General features: G+C 42.6%; 1 protein-coding gene across 1 annotated transcript; it reads left to right on the forward strand.

Moving 5' to 3' along the window:
• The first annotated feature begins 6,330 nt into the window (after positions 1–6,330).
• MRPL38 (mitochondrial ribosomal protein L38) lies at positions 6,331–19,043 on the forward strand. Its single transcript, XM_015414468.1, has 9 exons — positions 6,331–6,405; positions 8,400–8,579; positions 10,393–10,527; positions 10,620–10,828; positions 13,016–13,088; positions 13,629–13,674; positions 13,989–14,147; positions 14,395–14,531; positions 18,459–19,043. The coding sequence occupies exons 1-9, from the start codon at positions 6,339–6,341 to the stop codon at positions 18,593–18,595; spliced, it is 1,143 nt and encodes a 380-aa protein (XP_015269954.1). The 5' UTR covers positions 6,331–6,338; the 3' UTR covers positions 18,596–19,043.
• The last annotated feature ends 1,684 nt before the right edge of the window (positions 19,044–20,727 follow it).

Genomic DNA, 20,727 nt, shown 5'->3' on the forward strand with positions numbered 1-20,727 from the left:
AACAATGACACCTACAATTTCGCTTTGGCACAAGAAATTGTGGAATTTGTATATAATGGCTAAACTCTCGGATAATCTTACGCGACTTGACAAGATTCCGGCCCATTCTTCTTTTATAGCAGTCTGGTTCCCTATCTTGGAATATTTACAGCAATTCGAAGATATCCCTAAAGATATAGATACCTTCCACCTCTGGTGAAGGGAAAACAAGTAATGGTACTAATTGTGTTTTAAATGTGGTTCTTGCAACACCGACTATACTTTACAATATTAACGGTTGAAAGCTGAAAGTGTATAATGGCATCTTGTGTTTATTCTTGCATTCACCTATGTATCTGTTTACCTTTTATTGCATAGCTCAAAACAAGACTACTTTACAATTTTATATGTACTCAATACACCATTTTGTATAAGCATGTTATTATGTTACGAAAACTTAATAAATTATATTGTAAAAAAAAGAAGAAGAAGAGATTGGATTCCTGCCCCGCCCTTACAAACTCCTTTCCCTTCCCCTCCCCACAACAGACAACCTGTGAGGTAGGTGGGGCTGAGAGAGCTCTTGACAGAAACTGCTCTTTTTCAAGAACGGCTGTGCCAGAGCTAGGCTTGCCCAAGGTCCTCCAGCAGGTGCAAGTGGAGGAGTGGGGAATCAAACCCGGTTCTCCCAGATTAGAGTCCACGCACTTAACCACTACACCAAACTGGCAAACAAATCACTTGCTTAGATCTAGAGAGATGGTTTCATCCTGACGTTTCCTGCTTACTACTTAAAATTAAAACATTGCAGAGTTCAGAACATGGAAAGCACTCAAAAAATTCTGAATTGAATGAGACTGTATTTCTTAGCAAAGGCTGAGACAGATAATGACCCGGTCATGCTAGATGAATAATTCTGTCCTTAATATATAAATCAGCTGTAACCCAGAAAAGAACAAGTCATGGTTGATTTAATAATAATATAAACTAAAAATCTTATGGGATAGTCATGGGCAGATCTGCCAATATTTTCCTTAACTAAATAGCAGAGGGCAAGGGTAGGCTGGAAATGCTGCGCTGGAGAGGGGAGGGTTAATTCATCCCTCTGCACTGCCTCTCTTTTCTCCTCAAGTTGCTATTATGTAGGGGAAAGGATGCTTACCATCTTGTGGTGTTCACATGGTGCTTAGCATTTTTGGAGATTTAAAACACTTCCTCTCAGTAATCCTTACAGTACGCCTGTAGTGCAGATAGGGAGGAGGAGCCAAGAAATACTGGCTTGCTGAAGCCCGGTTAGTTCATGGCTGATCTTCTGGTCACATTACACCAACTTCATTTACACATTGTCCTGATTGTTCAACTTGAATAATTACCTGGCTGGTTTTGAATATCCAGAGCCTTTGAGGGGCATTATGCATAACAATTTGAGACAATAACCCAGGGGTGTCAAACATGCAGCCCACAGGTTGGATCAGGCCCTCGGAGGGTTCCAATCCAGCCGGCAAGGCCTTGGCTGTTCCCTGCTTCCTTTTCCAGTTCTGCTGCTACGTCACAGCTTGCTTTACCAGACTCTCTCAATCGCACAGGAGAAATAAATAGGCAAGCCTCTCCTGAGCAATTGAGAGCCTGGTAAAGCACTGGCTGAGGCTCCTCAGTTTGGTGTAGTGGTTAAGTACATGGACTCTAATTTGGGAGAACTGGGTGTCATTCCCCACTCCTCCACTGCCAGATGACCTTGGGCAAGCCATAGTTCTGTCAGAGCTGTTCTTGAAAGAGTAGTTCTTGAAAGAGCTCTCTCAGTCCCACATACCCCACAGGGTGTCTGTTGTGGGAAGGGGAAGGAGATTGTAAGCCGCTCTGAAACTCCTTCAGGTAGTGAAGGGCGAGGTATATATCCAATCTCTTCTTCTTCCCCCTCCTCTTCCCAGTGGAGGGAGGGAACCAGCCAGAGCTTGCTTCCTGGCCAGGCTGCCTCAATCATATACAGGAGACAAAGGGAAGCCTTTATTTCCTTCCACTGGCTGAGGCTTCTCCCTGGATGGAGGGAGGGAACAAGGGAGAGCTTGCTTTGCTGGGCTGCCTTAATCACATGGGAGAAATACCAGGCACCTTTAAGACCAACAACGTTTTGTTCAAGGTATGAGCTTTTGTGGCTTCCTACAGTGTGTGTGTATTCGGTTGGGCTCCTTATGCCAGGGCTCTCCTTGGTGCAACTGAGTTCCCTCCCTCCTTTTACTATATTCTTGCCCTCATGAACCAGTCTTTCTCAGTAAGAAAGCAATGTGAACTATTTTAGAGGAGGAATAACAAGCCAGTGAGGTGGATTATGCTGAGAGTGTGTGTCCAGACTAGAAATGTGAAGGCCCGGGGAAAAACCCAGAAAAAAATCGGGGGGGGGGGACATTTTTTCCCCCTTTTTCAAATATTTTCCAAATCATTTCTAAAAAATATGTATGGTATCAGATTGATCTAATTTCTGTGCACTGAGGACAAGCAAGTCCTAGGTTACAAACTGAACTCTCCAATGCAAGAACAAGATGCATTTCTTCCTTTAGGAGGTGCTATTGTCAGAAGAAAATAAAATGGTTTCAGTTTTGTTTTTGCATGTGGGTGGGTATTCTGTTTGTTATAATTGTTTGGATACACTATATTTTTAATAAGCTAGTTGTGATAATTTCATGCCAAGTAAAAATGTCCATAGTCATATTTTATGTTCCTAAAGTAACAGAATGACTTTCAATCTAGAAAAGACAAAAGAAGTGCTAATGTAGCATTTTTTTCAATTTTTCCAAAAATTTCTGTTTTTTCCGGGCTTCAAAATTTCTGGAAATTTTACATCTCTAGTCCAGACCAAGTTCACCCTGCACATTTCCTTTGTAGGAAGTTGTAGTTATTTCTCTGGGGAAGACTATGTTTTGTAGACAAACAGCCCTCAGTCTTTGTCAGGATGCCTTCTTGTGTTCTTGACCATCACATGAAGCAACTTATGTAAAAAAAAGTTTGCTATGCCCAGCCATTTCATGTTTTCCCTTGGGTCCTAGGCTCAGAACACTGAGCATGAGATTTCTGTAATGAATGTCAGTAAATCAAAAGTAGGTTTGCAGCTTACAGATATACACCTGAACAGCATACTCAAGATTGCTACAGCGGACATTTTGATGCAATAATTCAGAGCAAGAGGTGTCAGTTATCAGAGGCTGTTAAATAGACAAAATATTGCAAAAGTGCTAGTATTTTAAGCATGTTTTATTTTTAAAAAATTAAATATTTCATTGTATTTGTGTCCTTTATAAAGTTTATATCTCCACTACCTGACATTACATTTTATGACACACATGTCCTGGCCCAACAAGGTCTCATTTATGTCAGATCCGGCCCTCATAACAAATGAGTTTGACACCCCTGCAAATAACCAGTCCTTTAGAAACTAATTCCACTTTCACATAGCTCAGACCGTTCTGGATCCATTTCTGATTTAACACTGACCTCTGTTGGTTAAGGACAGCTAGTGCATCGTTCCCTATACAACTAGTAGTGAAGTAGATGGCTTGTACAAATTGAAAAATCAGGTTACCAGCAGACAAGGTCTCTACTTTATAGATACTTTAGGGACTTCTTAAGTGTGTTGAAAACTATGATCTGGTAAGTTTAAAAAATGCAATGATAAACAAAGAGTGAGCAAGCTCCCTGAGACATGGTATGTTTAGCTCTTTAGAAGGAAGAAAACAGAGATGGAGAATTGAGTTGCTCAAGCCCGCAAATAGATTATGGTAAATTGGGATGTTCATGGCCCCCAAATAGAGGTGGTGAGGGAGAAATTGCAAATTGTCTATGTGACGACCTCTTCTCTGGGGAGGTCTAGTTTTACTTTAAAAGTGTTCTTTATGTTTTACTCTGTAAGGTATTCTGGCTGCCACCAGGGAAATTTAGGCTTTCCCAACCTTTTTCTATAATATTTTTCCTACTGGTTTTGGTATTGTGACCCAGGGTCTGGGCTTTCGAAGGACTATGTTTCCTGGGAAGAATTTCGTTCAGAACTTGTGTCTTAAATAAAAGTAGATTTATTTGATGTTCACACACTCTTCCCTCTTATTGACAGGGATCAGGGCATGTCACTTTGTAACAATATTTTCCTTAGGCCATATATGGTTACTGTTTCTTTATGCTTTAACTTTTCATAACACACACAAGACTTCTCTCTCTCAGACCTTAAAACGAACAAACTGCTTAACTCTTTTACTACACAGAACCCAATCTTTCCCTCACAGGGGTGAGTCTCCTTCAACTCCAGAGACAGAACTTAACTCATAGCAACTGCTTTTACACAGCACACTCTTCTGACTGCCTAACTGTTTTACTGTTAAACCTTAACTGTCCTTTCTCCAACAGTCACTCCTGATAGGCATTCAAATCATCCACACCGCATCCATTCCAAAACCCCTCCCCCTCTCTGTCACTCACCAATCATATCACTTACTTGAGTCCAGCACTCTAGATTATCCTCACACAGCCATGCCAACCAAACTTTTAAACGCACACAGTAAAACATGGAATCGTTACAGTCTACATTGCACATGATTCCTTACAGACTCCAAGCTTGTTTCCTCTAATATTAAACTATGGTTAAATGCCTATCACAAAGGCAGCAAAACAGGCACACCTACGGTTCAGGTTGCAGTTTCTGCATGTGTGGCAGACTTCCTAGGCATGCAGGAATTGTAAATTAAAACAAAACCCTCCCACAACCTCCCCTCTCCAAAAAAGCACCTGGCATGTTCTAAGCATGTTTATTGCCCTCACAATGTGAAGAGTCAGTAAAAATGGGAGCTTGGGAGGAGAAAGATATGGAAATTGGCATGCTCAAACCCCCAAAGAGATTATAATATCCTGGAGGAGATCTGGGTCTGGAGGATGTTTCCCAATTGTTTGCTCCCAACCACCACCACCACCACTCCTTCAGGCTCCCAACTTGTTAAATCATATTTTCAGTGAATTTCCCCCTGGGATGAAAGCAGCAGAACTGATGGATAACACACACACAAAATATGTTATCACATGCAGCTGATTACAGCAAACCAAATTTTATAAACAATAACTGTGACACTCCACATATAAATCTACATAGCTTTGATCCATATAAGGTGAGCAGTCTTCTGTTGTTTTCTTATCTTTCCCCTCATTCTCTCTCCTCCCTTTTCTTCCAATTATTCTCTGGCTCTGGGCATTCAGGATTTGCTGTTCTTCTCAACCTAGGAACCTTAGGGTTCCTCCTGCTCTCCCTCATGTTTTATTTTGCTCCTCCTGCCGACCTATCTTAAAATCCCCCCAATTCATCATCTGCTCTCACCTGACATTCTGACACTATCTGTTCATAAACAGTGCCCTTCTAAACATAGCTATAACCTTCTAAATCCTTGGACATCAATGGTTTTAGAAGGGCGTGATTCAAATTAGGATGGCACTGACTGTCTTTTACTGTTTCACACTATGATATTGCCACACTGTTTTTTCATTGGCCTTTTTATTTATTGCTGTCAAGCCACCGCTGACTTATGGCAACCCCACAGGATTTTAATGCAAGACACTAACAGAGGTAGCTTGCCATTGCCTGCCTGTGTGTAGCGACCCTGGTATTCTTTAGTGGTCTCCCATCCAAATGCCGACCCTGCTTATGTTCTGAGACCTGGGCTATCCGGGTAAGAGTAGTTTCCCACACCCGTTACTGTGCGCCTCTTTCTTTGTTCTCGTCTCTGCATTCCCCACCCCCTTCACGTTCAGTTTTTCAAATCCTTCACTTTCTTTTTTCATTCACTCTTCTAGAACGAACCTTGCGACAATACCATTTATTTCTGTCCTTCCCCTGCCCTTGCTGTTCCTGAGAATTGCCTTTCGTATCACAAACTGACTACGTCCAGAAACGCTAAGAATGAATCCACGTGCGCTGCTTAAAACGCTTTTCAGCCCTTCTTCTACTCTCGAAGTGCCTATGTGAAAAGCAGAAAGGCCGTTCTCCGTCACATGGCGGCGGGAGGGGGGTCGTTGCAGTGCGGGGACCCTCGACGTCCCTGTCCAGTCCGGGCCTTCCTATCATTGCCCCATTGAGTCTCTAAAACAGGGACCTCGTTTCGCAGCTTGATATTGTTCTCTCCCTGGCAAAATACACACGAAAGCTGGTTATGGATTTTTAAAAAAATGTTCTTTACCGATGATAAAACCCCTTTTCAGTACTTTGCCTACGTTTTGGCAGGAAGCTATTTCAAATCAGGCACTGAAGTTAGCCTTCCATTCTCCTGATGACGTCAAAGCGCGTCGCGGCTGTCAGACAGGGCTTTTTTTGAAGGTAGACGGCAGCCGGGAAAATGGCGGCGCCCGTGCTTAGAGCACTGTTGCATGGGAAATGGAGCAGCCGAACGTTTAGTACTACTGGTAAGTAATGGACTGCCTTTGCCTCTGAAGTCCTCAGAAGGATGCTTTCTGGTACTCTAAGGAATTTGTTGAGATACCCTGGTGGTGTTGGCCTTCTTTGACACTGCGCTTGAACTAGTTTTTTCGTTGCCATCGTTTAGCATGATTAATTGGTAAAATTAGCAATGGAGCTTGTTTATAATACAGGTTAGGCTTCTTCAGAAGTGGGTGCACCACAGACTAAAAAGGTAAAGGTAAAGGTTCCCTTGCTCGAAAGCCAGTCGAGCCCGACTCTAGGGTTGCGGTGCTCATCTCCGTTTCAAAGCCGAAGAGCCAGCGCTGTCCGAAGACGTTTCCGTGGTCATGTGGCCGGCATGACTAAACACCAAGGCACCTATTTATCTACTTGCAATTTCTTGCTTTCAAACTGCTAGGTTGCCAGGAGCTGGAACTAGAGACGGGAGCTCACTCCGTCATGCAGCAACTCGGGTCTCGAACTGCTGAACTACTGACCTTCCACAGCCTGCAGTTCAGCGTCTTAACCGCTTGAGCCACCGCAGCACCACAAACTACTTTGTAATAAAACAGTAATGAAAATTACCAAGGACTTGTTTGTTAGATATTTTAGCATACAAACCTATGAAGCTGTTTATGCAGATTCAGGTTGTTGATCCACGTCGTTCAGTATCTGGTAGTAGCTTACCAAGGCTTCCGGTGGTGGTCCTTTATATCTTTGCCACTTGAGATATTTCTAACTGGAAGGGCCCGGCTGGGAATTGAATTTGAGAACTTCTTCATGCAGGTGGCTTTAGTTGGTGACCTCCGTTAGGATATAAGCAATGTCCATGCTTCATTATTACTCCTACTGGATTTATCTGCAGCCCTTGATACAGTAGATGATATCATCCTGTTGAAGCATTTGGAGGCAGAAGGTGGTATAATAGAATGTGCCTTGGAATGATTTAAATGATTTTGCATTGATCAGACTCAAAGGGTTGTGAAAATCAGTTATCTTCAGCGTGGGAGTTTGTCCTGTGAAAATCTACAGGACACAATCTTATCCCCCATGTTATTTAACATCAGAGCCAAACTAGACACTATGGTGCCCATGGGTTCAATCTGTGGCTGCTGCTGCCATTTTAGGAAGAATCTGAACTTTTAAAAACGTTGCAAAAGAGGGCCTGTGGCACAGAGGGACCAGGTAATCTTGTCAACCCCCCAGCGTGTCTTTTCAAGTACTGCTGTTTTGGATCAGGATCAGGCCCTCACAGCATTTTTTTAAATGGTAAAATTCTTGCCTATAATGGTGACAGCAGCCACTCATTATAAAAGAGAAAATATTTCAGCAGAGTTTTTTTCAGGGCTCCCTGGTTTCCCAATTTTGTCTCAGAAAAATTGAAAAAAACACCCTATGGACGAATGTATTTCCCTGAATCTTCACATCTTTACTCTTTTCTGATAAAGAAAATAATACACACAAAAAACCTTTATTGGCATTTAAAGCAAAAGACATAATGGAAAGGAATCTAATAGTATAGTGGAAGTACCCTTGAAGTGATTGCCTCTTATTTTTTGTAATTGGCTTCCTCATTTCAAGAAGGTTTTGCCCCTCTTCAGGCACTGGAGAACAGAGGGTCTGTGGGTCAGTAGTGTATTGCCATTTTAATTTTGCATAGAATGATGCTACAACAAACATAGCTGTGTTAGTGACTCAAAATCTAATTCATTAGCTTTCCCCCCCTACCTACTGTTGGGCTGTTGCTAGAACTGTAACATTGAGGCTTATGCTGAAGAAGACAGAGCAGTGTTAAAAACTGATATACTCCATTCATCCAAAGTATGCAACAATTTTCCCATCACCACCCCTTCTGTGTCTGCTGTGGCTTTGCCAGTGTATCTTTTGATCTTCTTGTTATTATTTCCACTCATAATGGTTTGAATGTGGGAGGGCTGAATGTGGACCCAGCTATAATATGCAAATCTATTTGTAAAATACAAGAATGTTTTGTTTTTAGCTGTTCTGTGCAAGCGTGGGGTACCTCTGGGGCCGATGCCTAATGAAGATATAGATGTCAGCAACTTGGCGGCACTGGAAAAGTATCGCAGCTTTAGTCGTTACTTCAAGGTAGCAGAAAAAGAGAGAAAGAAACTTCATTGGTGGCCAACCTACAAGAAACACATCACTCCAAAGCAAGGTAATCAGCTGGATGGGCACATGTGGCTTTGCAGTTTACTGCTGAAGAGGAAATGGCTTTCCTGCCCCTGGAATTCCCCCCCTGGCGCCGCCGAAAGGAGACCGAGAACACCAGAAAACCATAGCCATGGATGCATAGGATGCTTGCCTCTGTCATTATTTACCACAAGAATAAAGAGATCCTTGCATTTGCTAAGCATTGTCGGGAGGATTTTCTTTTAAAGTTAAACCATCCCCAAATCCCCCAAACTCTAATTTCAGGTTATCTTATAATGAAGGCTGGTCCTATCCTTGAGACTTGCACTACTAGCACCTTTCACATGTTCCAGGTACCCAAATACAATGAACTTTCTCAACCCCTTACCCCACTTTTTTCCCCCAAACTGCAGTATAATAAAGCTTTGCAAGTGGACATTTCCACCCAGTATAGTTTAATCTGAACCAAGATTTATTAGGGCTGTGGTCACACGGAGCATTAGCCACGCTACAGAGACGGAAGATAGGCGGATTTTCCGGGCGTGATCACACTGCCACATCTGGGAAGCGTAGAGCTCCCGTGGCGAACCCGAGGCTTCCCGCCGAAGATGCGGGGTAAAAAACTAGTACCTCCGAGGTACTAGTTTCCGGAAACTGCGGGGCAAGGGTGGGTGCCTGATCGCGTTTCCGGTGGTAGGTCGTGGCATCCGGCGCCCGCCCATGTCCCATCGCTAAAAGATTTTTCCCCCCAAGTCTCCACGGGATGCGCACAAGCACCCAACGGCGCATGCGCACACTTCGTTTAAAAACAAACAGTACCCCCGCACACTCCTGGCTCGGCCTGCTCGAGAGGAACTCTTTGCACCAGACGGCGGGGGGGAGGTGCAGGGGGGGCGTGGCTGAAGCTCCTCCTGGAGGGGACCGGACAGAGGACACGGTTTGCATTCCTCTGCAGCCCTGGAAGGGGTTAAACCGGCGGAGGCTTTTGCTAAAGAGGCCAATTCTTTGCCGCGCCACAGGATTGTCCTGTGATTGGCACCTCCCCCCTAACCACGGGACCTCGACGGGACATCTGATCGCGCAGTCGCGCGTTATTTTGCTCCGGGGCAAACAGCCCCCCCGCATTTTCCTGCCCGTGTGACCGGGGCCTAGGGTTGGCTTCAGGCCAGTACTTTGTAATGTCAGGGCTCAGACAAGAGGGTGTTCTGAGCATTGTGCAAAATGTACCTCATCACAGAGTAACTAGAACAAGGAAACTAAAGGCCCTGAATAAAGTTTCCAGTCTCTGCTGTCTTTTTCCCCTCACCACCCAGAATATATGATTAGCATCTTCACAAACAGGCTACAATCTTATTTCTACCTTGGAGGAAGTCTCATTAAATGCAGTGGGACTTATGCCATATAAACTTCCATAGGATTGGATCAAAAGAACTAATCAGTTACTTCCTTTGTTCCTATTCCGTTGAGGTTAGCAAAGGTAGGTGCTGATAACCCACCTACTGCATTTAGGCTTAAAATAATAAAATGCTTCCCTCATTGTTAGGAAGCAAAAAGGAAGATTTTGGAGTTGTGGACTGAAAACTGATGTTAACTGAGTTCCTGCAACAGATACTCTTTGTTTGTTTTTTACTGGGTTATGTACAGATCTGATTTGCTTGCATGTTCACATAGGGGCAATGTTAAGTTGCTACAGACTGTCAGGCAAAGAGTTATTTACAAGACTAACCTAAACCATAAAGCAAAATGTTGGATCTGTTCAGCTTCTTGGACTTTCATGGTTGAATCTTCAGCACAACGAGAAAAAAATGGGTTTATTTTGTATACTTTTTAAAATCTAGATGAACAGGCAAAGATAGACATTGGCCTACCTTATCCTCGTACACAGCGGGCAAACGTACTTAAAGAGAGAAAAGCTATAAGGAGACAAAATTTGACCAATGTGGAATTGGAAAGAGCATCCCGTCTCAGGACACGTATGTTTCCTTGATCCATCTATATCTATTCCTTTGGTATTTGTAAAAGCTTCGCCGATCAGTGTTTTGTTGTACTCTGTTTCTACTTGCAGTGTTGATTCCACTTGATGAGGTCAAAGCTGAATGGGAGAGAACCCGTGGCCCATACCACAAGCAGCGCATAGCAAAACATTATGGACTATACCATGACTTGTTTGATGATGCCACATTTGTTCCCAGAGTTCTTCTAAGAGTGGAATATGACTCTGATGAGGAATATGTTGTGCCAGTTTATCTTGGGAATTTAGTGACCCCCACAGAGGTATTGTACCAAGCACACGGAGTTTCACAGAAAACATAGACTTTGGGCATGTTAAAAGAAATGCACAAATATGAACAGGTCTATTAATAGTTTTAAGAAAAACAGATTCTACTTTTTCAGTCTTGTTTGAACATGCTAAAAACTTTCTTTTTGCTCATCCAAGTGACATGAAACAAATGGTACATTCTATCTGAGATATACATTTATAAGTTTAATCAGACCGTTCACCTAAGTTACCTCAATGCAAACTAATAGAAGTTACAAAAAGTATATTTTTGTGACAACAGCCTTCTGTATTGTATTTCTATACATGTTGCTTGCTGTCTTTCTTCATGTTGAGCTGAATACCATTGATGGTGCAACCAAAGCAGATGCTTCAGCTCCTTGCCCCTCAGTCATGCCTGTTGTTGCTGTGCTAACATACATAATCCATTTTCCCCCTCCCTTCTGGAACTGGGTATGGTGTATCTTGTGCCATGCCGATGCAACATCTCTGAAACGACTTCATTCTGCTATCATGGCTCTATAAAACTGAGACAGTCTCTCTATTGCTCTCTACTTGGGGCTGCCTTTGGTGCAAACCCGGAAGCTGCAGCTAGTGCAGAATGCTGCGGCTAGGCTGCTGATGGGTCTCTCAAGGAGAGACCACATCCGGCCGGTGCTGCAAGCGCTGCACTGGCTGCCTATAGCATACCGGATTCGCTTCAAAGTGCTGGTTCTTACCTTTAAAGCCCTGAATGGCCAGGGTCCAGCCTACCTGAGGGACCGCCTCCTCCCGTATGTTCCCCCAAGAGCGCTGCGATCAGGGAGCCTGGACCTCCTCGAGGTCCCAGGCCCCCGGGACACCAAGCTTGCCCTAACCAGGGCCAGGGCTTTTTCGGTGGCGGCTCCTACCTGGTGGAATGAGCTCCCGGTGGAGATCCGGGCCCTGTGGGACCTTACACAGTTCCGCAGGGCCTGTAAGACGGAGCTCTTCCGCCAGGCTTATGAGTAGGAGCCGCCGCCGCTGCCACTATACCACCACCGTGGCTCGACTTACCATCTGCCTGGCCCTGGTGAGGGCGGATGTTGCCCACAAGAGGAACATTACTCTGGCGTTCCTGTTTTTGTATATCATTTGGCCGCCAGTGAGGGACATCAACCGTCTTGACCTTTTAGAATGTATCTTTAAAATGATTGTAGAGCACCATTTTAGTCTGTATTTATTAGGGTTTTAATGTAATTTATGTTTTATTCTCGGCGCTGCCGCTTGTTTGCCGCCCTGGGCCGTATGGGTAGGGCGGGATACAAATCCCAAAATAAATAAATAAATAAATATTGGGGGTTTATATTCAGTCAGAAGCCCTTTCTCAGTAATTATGTTTTATCAGATTGATGTTATAGTATATTTGATTCTGTGATCTATGCTGCAAAGAGAAAGTGATGTGAGTAGCTTTTTTTAAATTAAATTTTTGTTATAGAATTTTTTAAAACAGAAAAATAAAAGTACAGAGGGAAAAAAGAAGTTAACAAAGCCTATCAATATCATATTTCTCGACGACAAAGACAGATACAATTACAAACGTAATACTTAGTCTAATAATATAGTTACTTACTCTAACATTATAACAAAGTTGAAATTTAAAAATCATATTTTCTATTATCTAAAATATCCTTAATCATCAAATCTGCATAAGTTCATTTTTTTCTTTTTCATGCAAAAAGTCAATAAGAAGTTTCCAGTTAGCCATAAATATAGTCTTTTCTCTAATTGAAGAAGTGAGTTTAGCCATCTCTACCACTTCTAGCGTCCACAGCCACCATTCTTCTACTGTGGGTATTACTAAAGTTTTCGATTTCTGTGCATATAATAGTCTCGCTGCTGTAATCACATATAAAAACAAAGCTCCATTGCTATTTTCCAAATGTTTGTCCATCAGTCCCAAAAGAAAAGCTCCTGGTTTCATTTGAATATTAGTCTTTAAAATCTTCTGCGTAATTGAATGTATTTGTATCCAAAAAAGTTTGGCTTTATTACAAGTCTACCACATATGGTAAAAGATTCCTTCAGTGATGTGAATGGCTTGATGCTGTCTGGACAGAGGAGTGGTTGGCAAACAGGAGACCAAATGAAACTTATACCCCTTACCTTCAGAATCTTTGGCAAATGTCTTAACTGCCTTAGTCATAGCTACAGCTATTTTTCAGGCTCTTAACCCTCCCAGAGTCATATTTGAAGCAGATGAAGGATCCCTGTGGACCCTCCTGTTCACTAACCTGGGTGAGTACAAACTCTTTTAAAGAGGTTTTCATAGCAGGTTATGTAGACTTAGAACAGGAGCAGGATGTTTTATTGCTATGGGGCTGCTTGTTAAAACATGGATTTTGTAGCTGCTGTAAACAGCTAAAGCTGGGTTAGTGGTTAACATAGCAGTGCATGTAGTTATTGTTATTGTATAACATGATTTAATCATGGCCTTTAAATCCCTGATCTGGCAGGGAATGGATCTATTGACAAACAGGTGTGGAAGATTGAATAGGTTGGGGGGGGGGCTTTGACTCTGCAGCAGAGTCTTGGGGTTATTTTACTGGGGGGGTATTACTTATCAACGGTAGCACCACTGCCATAACAGGATTAACTCATACCACAAAAATAAAACCAGTGGAAAAGCAAGGCCCTGGAGCCCTGTTTTAAAGCTGGGGGGAGGGGAGGGGGGAGAAAGAATAATTTGTACAGCAAGAGGGATTTTTCAGCATGGAAGAAGAACTATATAATTCGAGATGTCGTTGAATTTTGTTTCTATATGTGTTCTGCATGCAGATGGACACTTGTGTGACACGAATATGGAGTATGTTCACTGGCTGGTGTGAGTATTGGCTGTTAATCCATCACATTTCTTAGCATCTGTTTTAGTATGTTGATAACCCTGGAACTGAGTCGCTGTTCAGCTACCAATATGGTATTCTGCAGAAATTCAGGCTTGAACAGTAAATAGCTAGAGTGGAATCATGCTAGGCAAAGACAACTACATGCCCACCCACTGCGCCCTCCTGTGTTCTGTCCCCTCCCCCCCAAGTTGTGGTTCTGAGTGTCAATGTATGGGTAGGCCTTATTGTGGCATAAGCTTTGTATGCACCAGAGTCCATTGACAAAGTTGTTTTTGAATTGTACCCTTCACAGGACAAATATTCCAGGCAACAAAATAGAGTCAGGCGAGGAGATCTGCCATTACTTCCCACCATTTCCTGCCAGAGGAACAGGATACCACCGTTATGTCTTCCTTCTCTTCAAGCAGACCCAACCAATAGATTTGACTGATGATATGCGGCCAGTGCCATGGTAACTCTTCAGATTTTGCATAATTACTGTGAGGACATCTGGTGCTCCTATCTCCTTGTTTAAAGTAGGGTTGCCCACAGTTCAGCATATTCTGAAGCTTCGTGTTTTGTTTTTTTAAAGTCCGGGTAAATAACAATACTGGAAGAAAATTGGTGATGACTTGAACAGGACAGTAACGGTAGCTAGAGTGAACAACATCAGCAATCTTTTACATCTGTATTCTTTCTTGCTGTATCTGTCCTCTCAGCCACAGCCTCAAGATGAGAACCTTCAGGACATTTGATTTCTACAAGAAGCATCAGACAGTCATGACACCAGCGGGGCTGGCATTTTTCCAGTGCCAGTGGGATGATTCTGTCACACATGTTTTTCATCAGCTTCTTCGTAAGTATCTATCTATCTAGTACTGCTCAGGGGTCATTTCGTAGAAAAAGAGGTGCAGGAGCTCATTAGCATAACTCATTAGCATAACTTATTTGCATATGCCACACCCCCTGGCATCACTAGAAGTGTGTCAGAAGGCAACACCCACCGCTCAGGCTCCACTGGACTGTTTTGGATTGCTAGCTATTGGGTGGGGGGATCATGCAGATCTGTCCTCGCAGAGGAGGGAGAGCTTGTACCTGAATAAAACTTGGTCTTAAAGGTGCCACTGGACTGTTTTCGACCGGGGGGCCGGGGGGGGGAGGCTCTGCAGCTTACCTGGCTGCTTCTTGCTCTGACTGAGTGCTGCTGGGAGCAGGGGGTGGGGCTTGTTGCATGTGCCCGCCCCCTGGGCTCTTTACTGCCGGAGCTCCGCTCCTGTGCGCTCCTGCAGAAATGACCCCTGGTACTGCTCATACAGCTATCATCTTAAGCAGGAATTAGAACCAAAGAAAATATTTTAAAAGACCTTACTCAGTATTATTTCTCTTATATTTGATTATTGCGCCTATGAATTTTGCCACTGAGAGGGTGACACGATCATTGGTATCCGATAGTAGCCATGACACCTGGGCTCGCACATTTAGCAGTTCCATATCTTTAAGTAAAGGGGTGACTAAATTAGCCCTCAACTCATCGAATACAGCGCACTCCATAATCATGTGTTCAATGGTTTCAATTGTACGATATGAGCATCTGCATGTTCTGTTAGAGTATGAGTTTATTGTATCTGCCCTCCAAAACTGCCGAGGGAAGAACATTCAGTCTTGCCAAAGTAAAAGCTCGTCTTAGTTTTGGGACTGTCAATTGATAAAAATATTTCGGCAGTTGCATCGGGAGGGCGATTCCCAAAGTAAGTGTCGAACATACCCTGCGCGCCCTAATAGACGTACTTGTAACATCCAATTTCCTCCGGCTCACACATTTTTGCCTTAGCTCAGGAAGGATGGCTCCAGAGGAAACTAATTTATGCTGTAGCCAAATCACTCTCTCACAACTTTAATGCCAGTAGCTCACAAAGTAGAATTTTTGCTCGCATGACTTCACAGCTTAGAGGGAACATTGCCTGAGACACATCAAGGAGTAGCCAATAAGCGTCGGAAAAAGTCATACTAGATGGAATTCATTTTTTCAGAAGCGGCCTGAATCCAAATTTCCGCACTGTACAGGAATTGATTTAGAACCTTAGCATTTAATACCTTTAAGGCCGAGGGGACAAATTGGCCTCCTGATGAATAGAAGTATTTTACAATTGTCTTCCCTACTCTCAAGGCTGTGTTCCTTGCTAGATCCAAGTGCGTTTTCCATGTAAGAGATGCTTCAAAGTGGATTCCCAGGTATTTAAATTGATTAACCTGTTCCATAGGTTGGCCTGCTAAGTCCCATTTAAAGATTTCCCCCTTTTTCCTTTTGGTGAATACTATGACCTTGGATTTCGCCACATTGATGGACAAGCCCTCATGATAACAGTTATGCTCGAAATTTTTTATCAGCTTGCGGAGGTCCACTATTGATCTAGACATTATCACTGCATCATCAGCGTATAGAAGGATTGGAACTTTGTGCTTGGATAAATGTGGGAGATGACATGCTTCCTTCAGGATACAGGGTCTGAGGTCATTTATATATAAATTGAACAACAGGGGTGCAAGTAAACATCCCTGCTTGACTCTTTTGTCTAGGATGAAAGGCTCCGATAGCTGTCCTAACTCCCCACATCTAATCCAGGCGGAGGGATGGTTATAGAGCTGTTGAATTAAGTAAAGGAAACGTGGTTCAATGCCATATTTCTTCAGCTTTTCCCATAGCCGGGGTCTAGAGATTGTAACAAATGCTGATTTTAGGTCTATGAAGGCAGTTGCCAACATGCCTTCTCCAGAACTCATGTATTTATCAACCAGGAACTGGAGGGTATGGCAGTGGTCAATGGTACTTGCTTCTTTTCTAAAACCAGCCTGTTCCTTTCCAAAAATATTGTTTCCTTCAACCCAAGATTCCAATTTTTCAAGAAGCATTGCACCATAAAGTTTTCCTGTAGTGGATAGCAAGTTTACAGGACAGTAATTCATTGGGTCTGTTGGGTCCCCCTTTTTGTAAATTGGAACAATTGTTGCACTGCACCAGATTCACGGCATATTTCCCGTCTTGTTTATTTCAGTGAAAAAGGCAGCCAAAATCTGTGCCCACCAGTCTGAGTCAATTTTGAATAGTTCTGCTGGTATTAAATCGGGTCCCGGTGCTTTCCCCTTTTTTTGTTAATTAAAGTCCTATTCTCACTTGCTGTTACCGGGCACCATTCCTTCACACCTGATGGCGATATTGGCTTACCTTCCTGGGTATTTCCATTTCCATATGTGAAAATAGAGGTGAAAAAAGCTTCCCAGATAGTATAAGACCACACTCAGGGGATCTTGAAATTCTGTATTATAACTCTGTGAATAGGAAATGCAAATTCTGCAACCAGACCACATTTCTATATTTAAGCAAATGCATAAAATGTTTTGGTATACATGCTAGTTTTAAAACTTCAAAGTTAACAGTCTGAAATCTTCTCTCTTCTTCTTCTCCCCTGTCCCAATCTATTTTCTGGGAGGAGATGAGAGAGTTCGAAAGAGTATTAGAACTCATGAAACATGAAGAAGCATTAGGGAGAAGGACTATGGGGTGATTGTGTAAACACAGGGCATTGAGTCTCTGCTGTGTTACTGTGCTTCAAGGGTTTACCAGGGAGCTGGCACTGAAACAGTACACTGGAAGAGCAACACAAGGTTCTCTTATGGAGCATACTGATAACAAAAGGCTGAGCTGAAAGGGGGGAGCCCTGTTTCATGGAAATCCTACTTGACATCAAAAACATTTTGTCGTTTTTCCTCAGGGTGGGGAATGGTCTGTAATGGCTGTGGGAAATGTTCCAATGGCCAAGATTGCCCTATGTGATCTATGCAGGACATACTGTCTTCTCTCTGAGTGGTCTTTTATTTGCCCTTATTAATTATCAGCATATCTCTAAATCTGATTACATGGTATCATGATGGTATCTTATTCAGCACATCCTCCCTCATTGGCCAGCCTCTAGAGGGGAATAAACAGAGTAGAAAAATGACACTAGAGGAATGGAGACAGTGGCTGCAAACAACTGTAGGGAAAAGAAACACAGAAAAGGGTAGAACTGAGTATTGGAGGGGGGCATTGGTCACCCACTCACATGGAACTTACTACCTTGTAAAGCAAAAACCAAGAGAATGCTTAGCTAATAACTTCACATGTGAGCTGGAGCCTCCATGCAATCAGCTGTTTGAGTTATTCCTCCCACCTGCTTGGTGTATGGGGATCACACTTTTCCTCCCCGAAATTACTTCAGCAGCAGTTCATGATGCATGCATGCAGACCAAGGTGTCTACCTGAAACTATGTATTAGGTTTCCAATTGTACCTGTATGAATTGGGAACTTTTTAAAAAGTCAGAACCGAGATTCATTGGATTCTATAATAGTTACTAGATTTTATGCTGAAGCCATATTTTGTAACTGGCACAGTTTCAGAGAGCATTTGCTGTATCTAGCTATAATCTGTGCAGAGACATGTAAACAGAGGAGTTTAGCCCAGAAGTTAGGTAGAGACACAGAAGACATAGATAGTAAAATAAATCTGGCCATGGATCAGCATCTGTCTGTAAATAGCAGCTTTGTAAAATCAGACAGGGTCCATTCTGTTCTGAACAAGCATCTGAAACAAACAAATGGTTTGAGGTGGAAGACGAGAGAAGCTGTATGTGCTGTCAGTGGGCTCCTTATGTTGTGGTATCTTTTGACATGGAGGGTGCTTAAGGCATGTGCTTGCAGTGTTTTTAATTTGCAAGATTAACTAACATGCTATCCATCTCTTATAGACATGAAGGAGCCAGTGTTTGACTTTGTGCGGCCCCCTGTCTATCACCCCCCACAGAAGAAATTTCCACATCGCCAGCCTCTGAGATACCTGGACAGGTACAGGGACAGTGATGAGCCAACCTATGGCTTTTACTGACAGGTTTGACACTCTGCTTTTCAAAGGGCCTCTGGCCAAGGAATCACAGTACAGGAACCCTGAGGAACAGTTCATGTGTCTGACTGGTGAACGGCAGTATATGAATCACAACAGGCTTCGTTTCAGATCATCACCATTTCTTATTCACCACTTGGAACAGAGATACAGCTTATGTCCACTGTTGAATATGTATCAAAAAGTTTATCCAGAGTTTTCACTATGTTGAAGCCTACCTGTATTAACAGACCCATGACTATCCAGGACCTGAACATCTGTCCTACATCCTGAGGAATTCAGATACCATTCATAATTTGCTGCCAGCAAATCAGTCTGCTTTATCTCTCAACAGCTGAGCTGTATCAGCAAAATACTTCCATCTGAATTGGATCAGGTGATACACGAAATCTTGCTAAGCATTCAGTCACTGCTGAAATGCTGGACCATGTGTTCTCCTTAAAGTACTGAATAAAAATGCTTTTTTAAAATCATGCTTGAAACAGGCTTGCTTTGGAGGGCCTGGGGGGTGGAGCACACAAGAGCAGTCTTAGACATCAGTCTTTAAATTGTGGGAACTATTCCTATAACTCTACTGCAGGGTTTCCCCAACATGGTGCCTGTAGGTGCCATGGCAACTACTAAGTGTTTTTTAGAAAGTGGGTGGGAGCAGATGAGGCTCCTGCCAAGCAGGACTTCTGATTGGTGACTGGAAGTGCTGTGCAGATTAAAATAATGTTGCTTTGATGGCAGCTGACACTAGTTTTGGTTTTTTAAAATGTATTTATATTCTACTTGCTCAAGGTGGTGAACAACATTTTTTAAAATAATTTTTATTTTATTTTCTACATAAATTCTACAAAACTACACACTAAAATTACAGCTAAACAACGACCATATAATTAATATCTTGTCAAAGCTTTTCTCTTATTCAAATTAAGAATAAAAATTCTATTCTGTTGTTTCAGTATGCAAAAAAAATTAAAATTACTGACAATGCAAGATTATATAATGTAATATAAACATTTCTTCTAAAGTTTAAGCTATTTTCTGCCTTTTCTTCATGTCTTCTTGCTTTTATCGTCTCGGGGTGGTTTGGGTGCTGCCGCTCCCAATTGTGATTCAGATTCTACTTCTGCCATCTACAGATGTTTCGTAGCTTTCCAAGCCATGCTGACTGTCCAGTTCTCCTTCTTCTTCGTCCTCTGTGTTCTTTGTATCCTTTTTGGGTTCCTGATGTCTTTTCAAAAACTGCTTCGCTTTCATAAGACAGTCAATCTTTTCTTTTTTGCCTTTGTAGTTGAACATCAAGCCTTCAGGTAGTATCCATCAGTAGGTAGTGGTATTTTCCCTTAGATAGGTGGTTAAAATCTTGTATTGTTTTCTCTTCTTCCTTATCGCATATGGAATGTCTTTTAGTATTCTGATGTCTTCTTTGATTTTCAGTGTAATCCCAGATATTGCTTTCAATATTGCATCTCTTATAAATCTCTTAGAGAATCTGACGTATATTTCACCAGGCAGGGTTTTTTTCTTAATAAATTCTGAATATGTCTGGTAGATCATATCCATTTCGCTTTGTAATACTTCCGCCTTGATGCCTGTCACTGGTGCAAGCGCTTCACTAAGGATTTCTTTCAGATTCTCAGATTTGTCTTCTGGCACTCCTTGAAATCTCAACACATATGAAGATTTTTTCCATTTGTAGCTGCAAAAGTTGAGTTTTATCTGAAGATCTTTCTTTTTCCACAACCTCCAGTCTTTGGTCAATTGCTTTAGTCTTGTTTTCAACTGCCTCTGTTCTTTTGTTGGATTCTTTTAGCTGTTTTTGTAAAGACTCCAAGGTTTTGCTGATATTAGTCCTGAGCCACCAGAGGTCGCAGTGCAGTATCCAGCATGCCTGCAAAGTCAAAGTTAACTTCCGGTTTAGAAACTGGACGTGTTGAGCTGGCAGTTCCTTGTTGAAGCTTCGCTTTCGCCCCCATCTTTTCAGCCTGATAAGACATTGTTTATGTTTTGTAAAAGTTTGCTTAAGTCTTTAGAAGTTTATTTGCTTTAACGCCTTAACAGTCTGGCATTGTACTGATTAAATTCAGCTGTCCGCTTAAACGCCGCCACTTTCTGCCCCCTCTAATGCT

Source organism: Gekko japonicus, unplaced genomic scaffold, assembly GCF_001447785.1.
Source record: "Gekko japonicus isolate JY-2015 unplaced genomic scaffold, Gekko_japonicus_V1.1 scaffold277, whole genome shotgun sequence".
NCBI lineage: Eukaryota > Metazoa > Chordata > Lepidosauria > Squamata > Gekkonidae > Gekko > Gekko japonicus.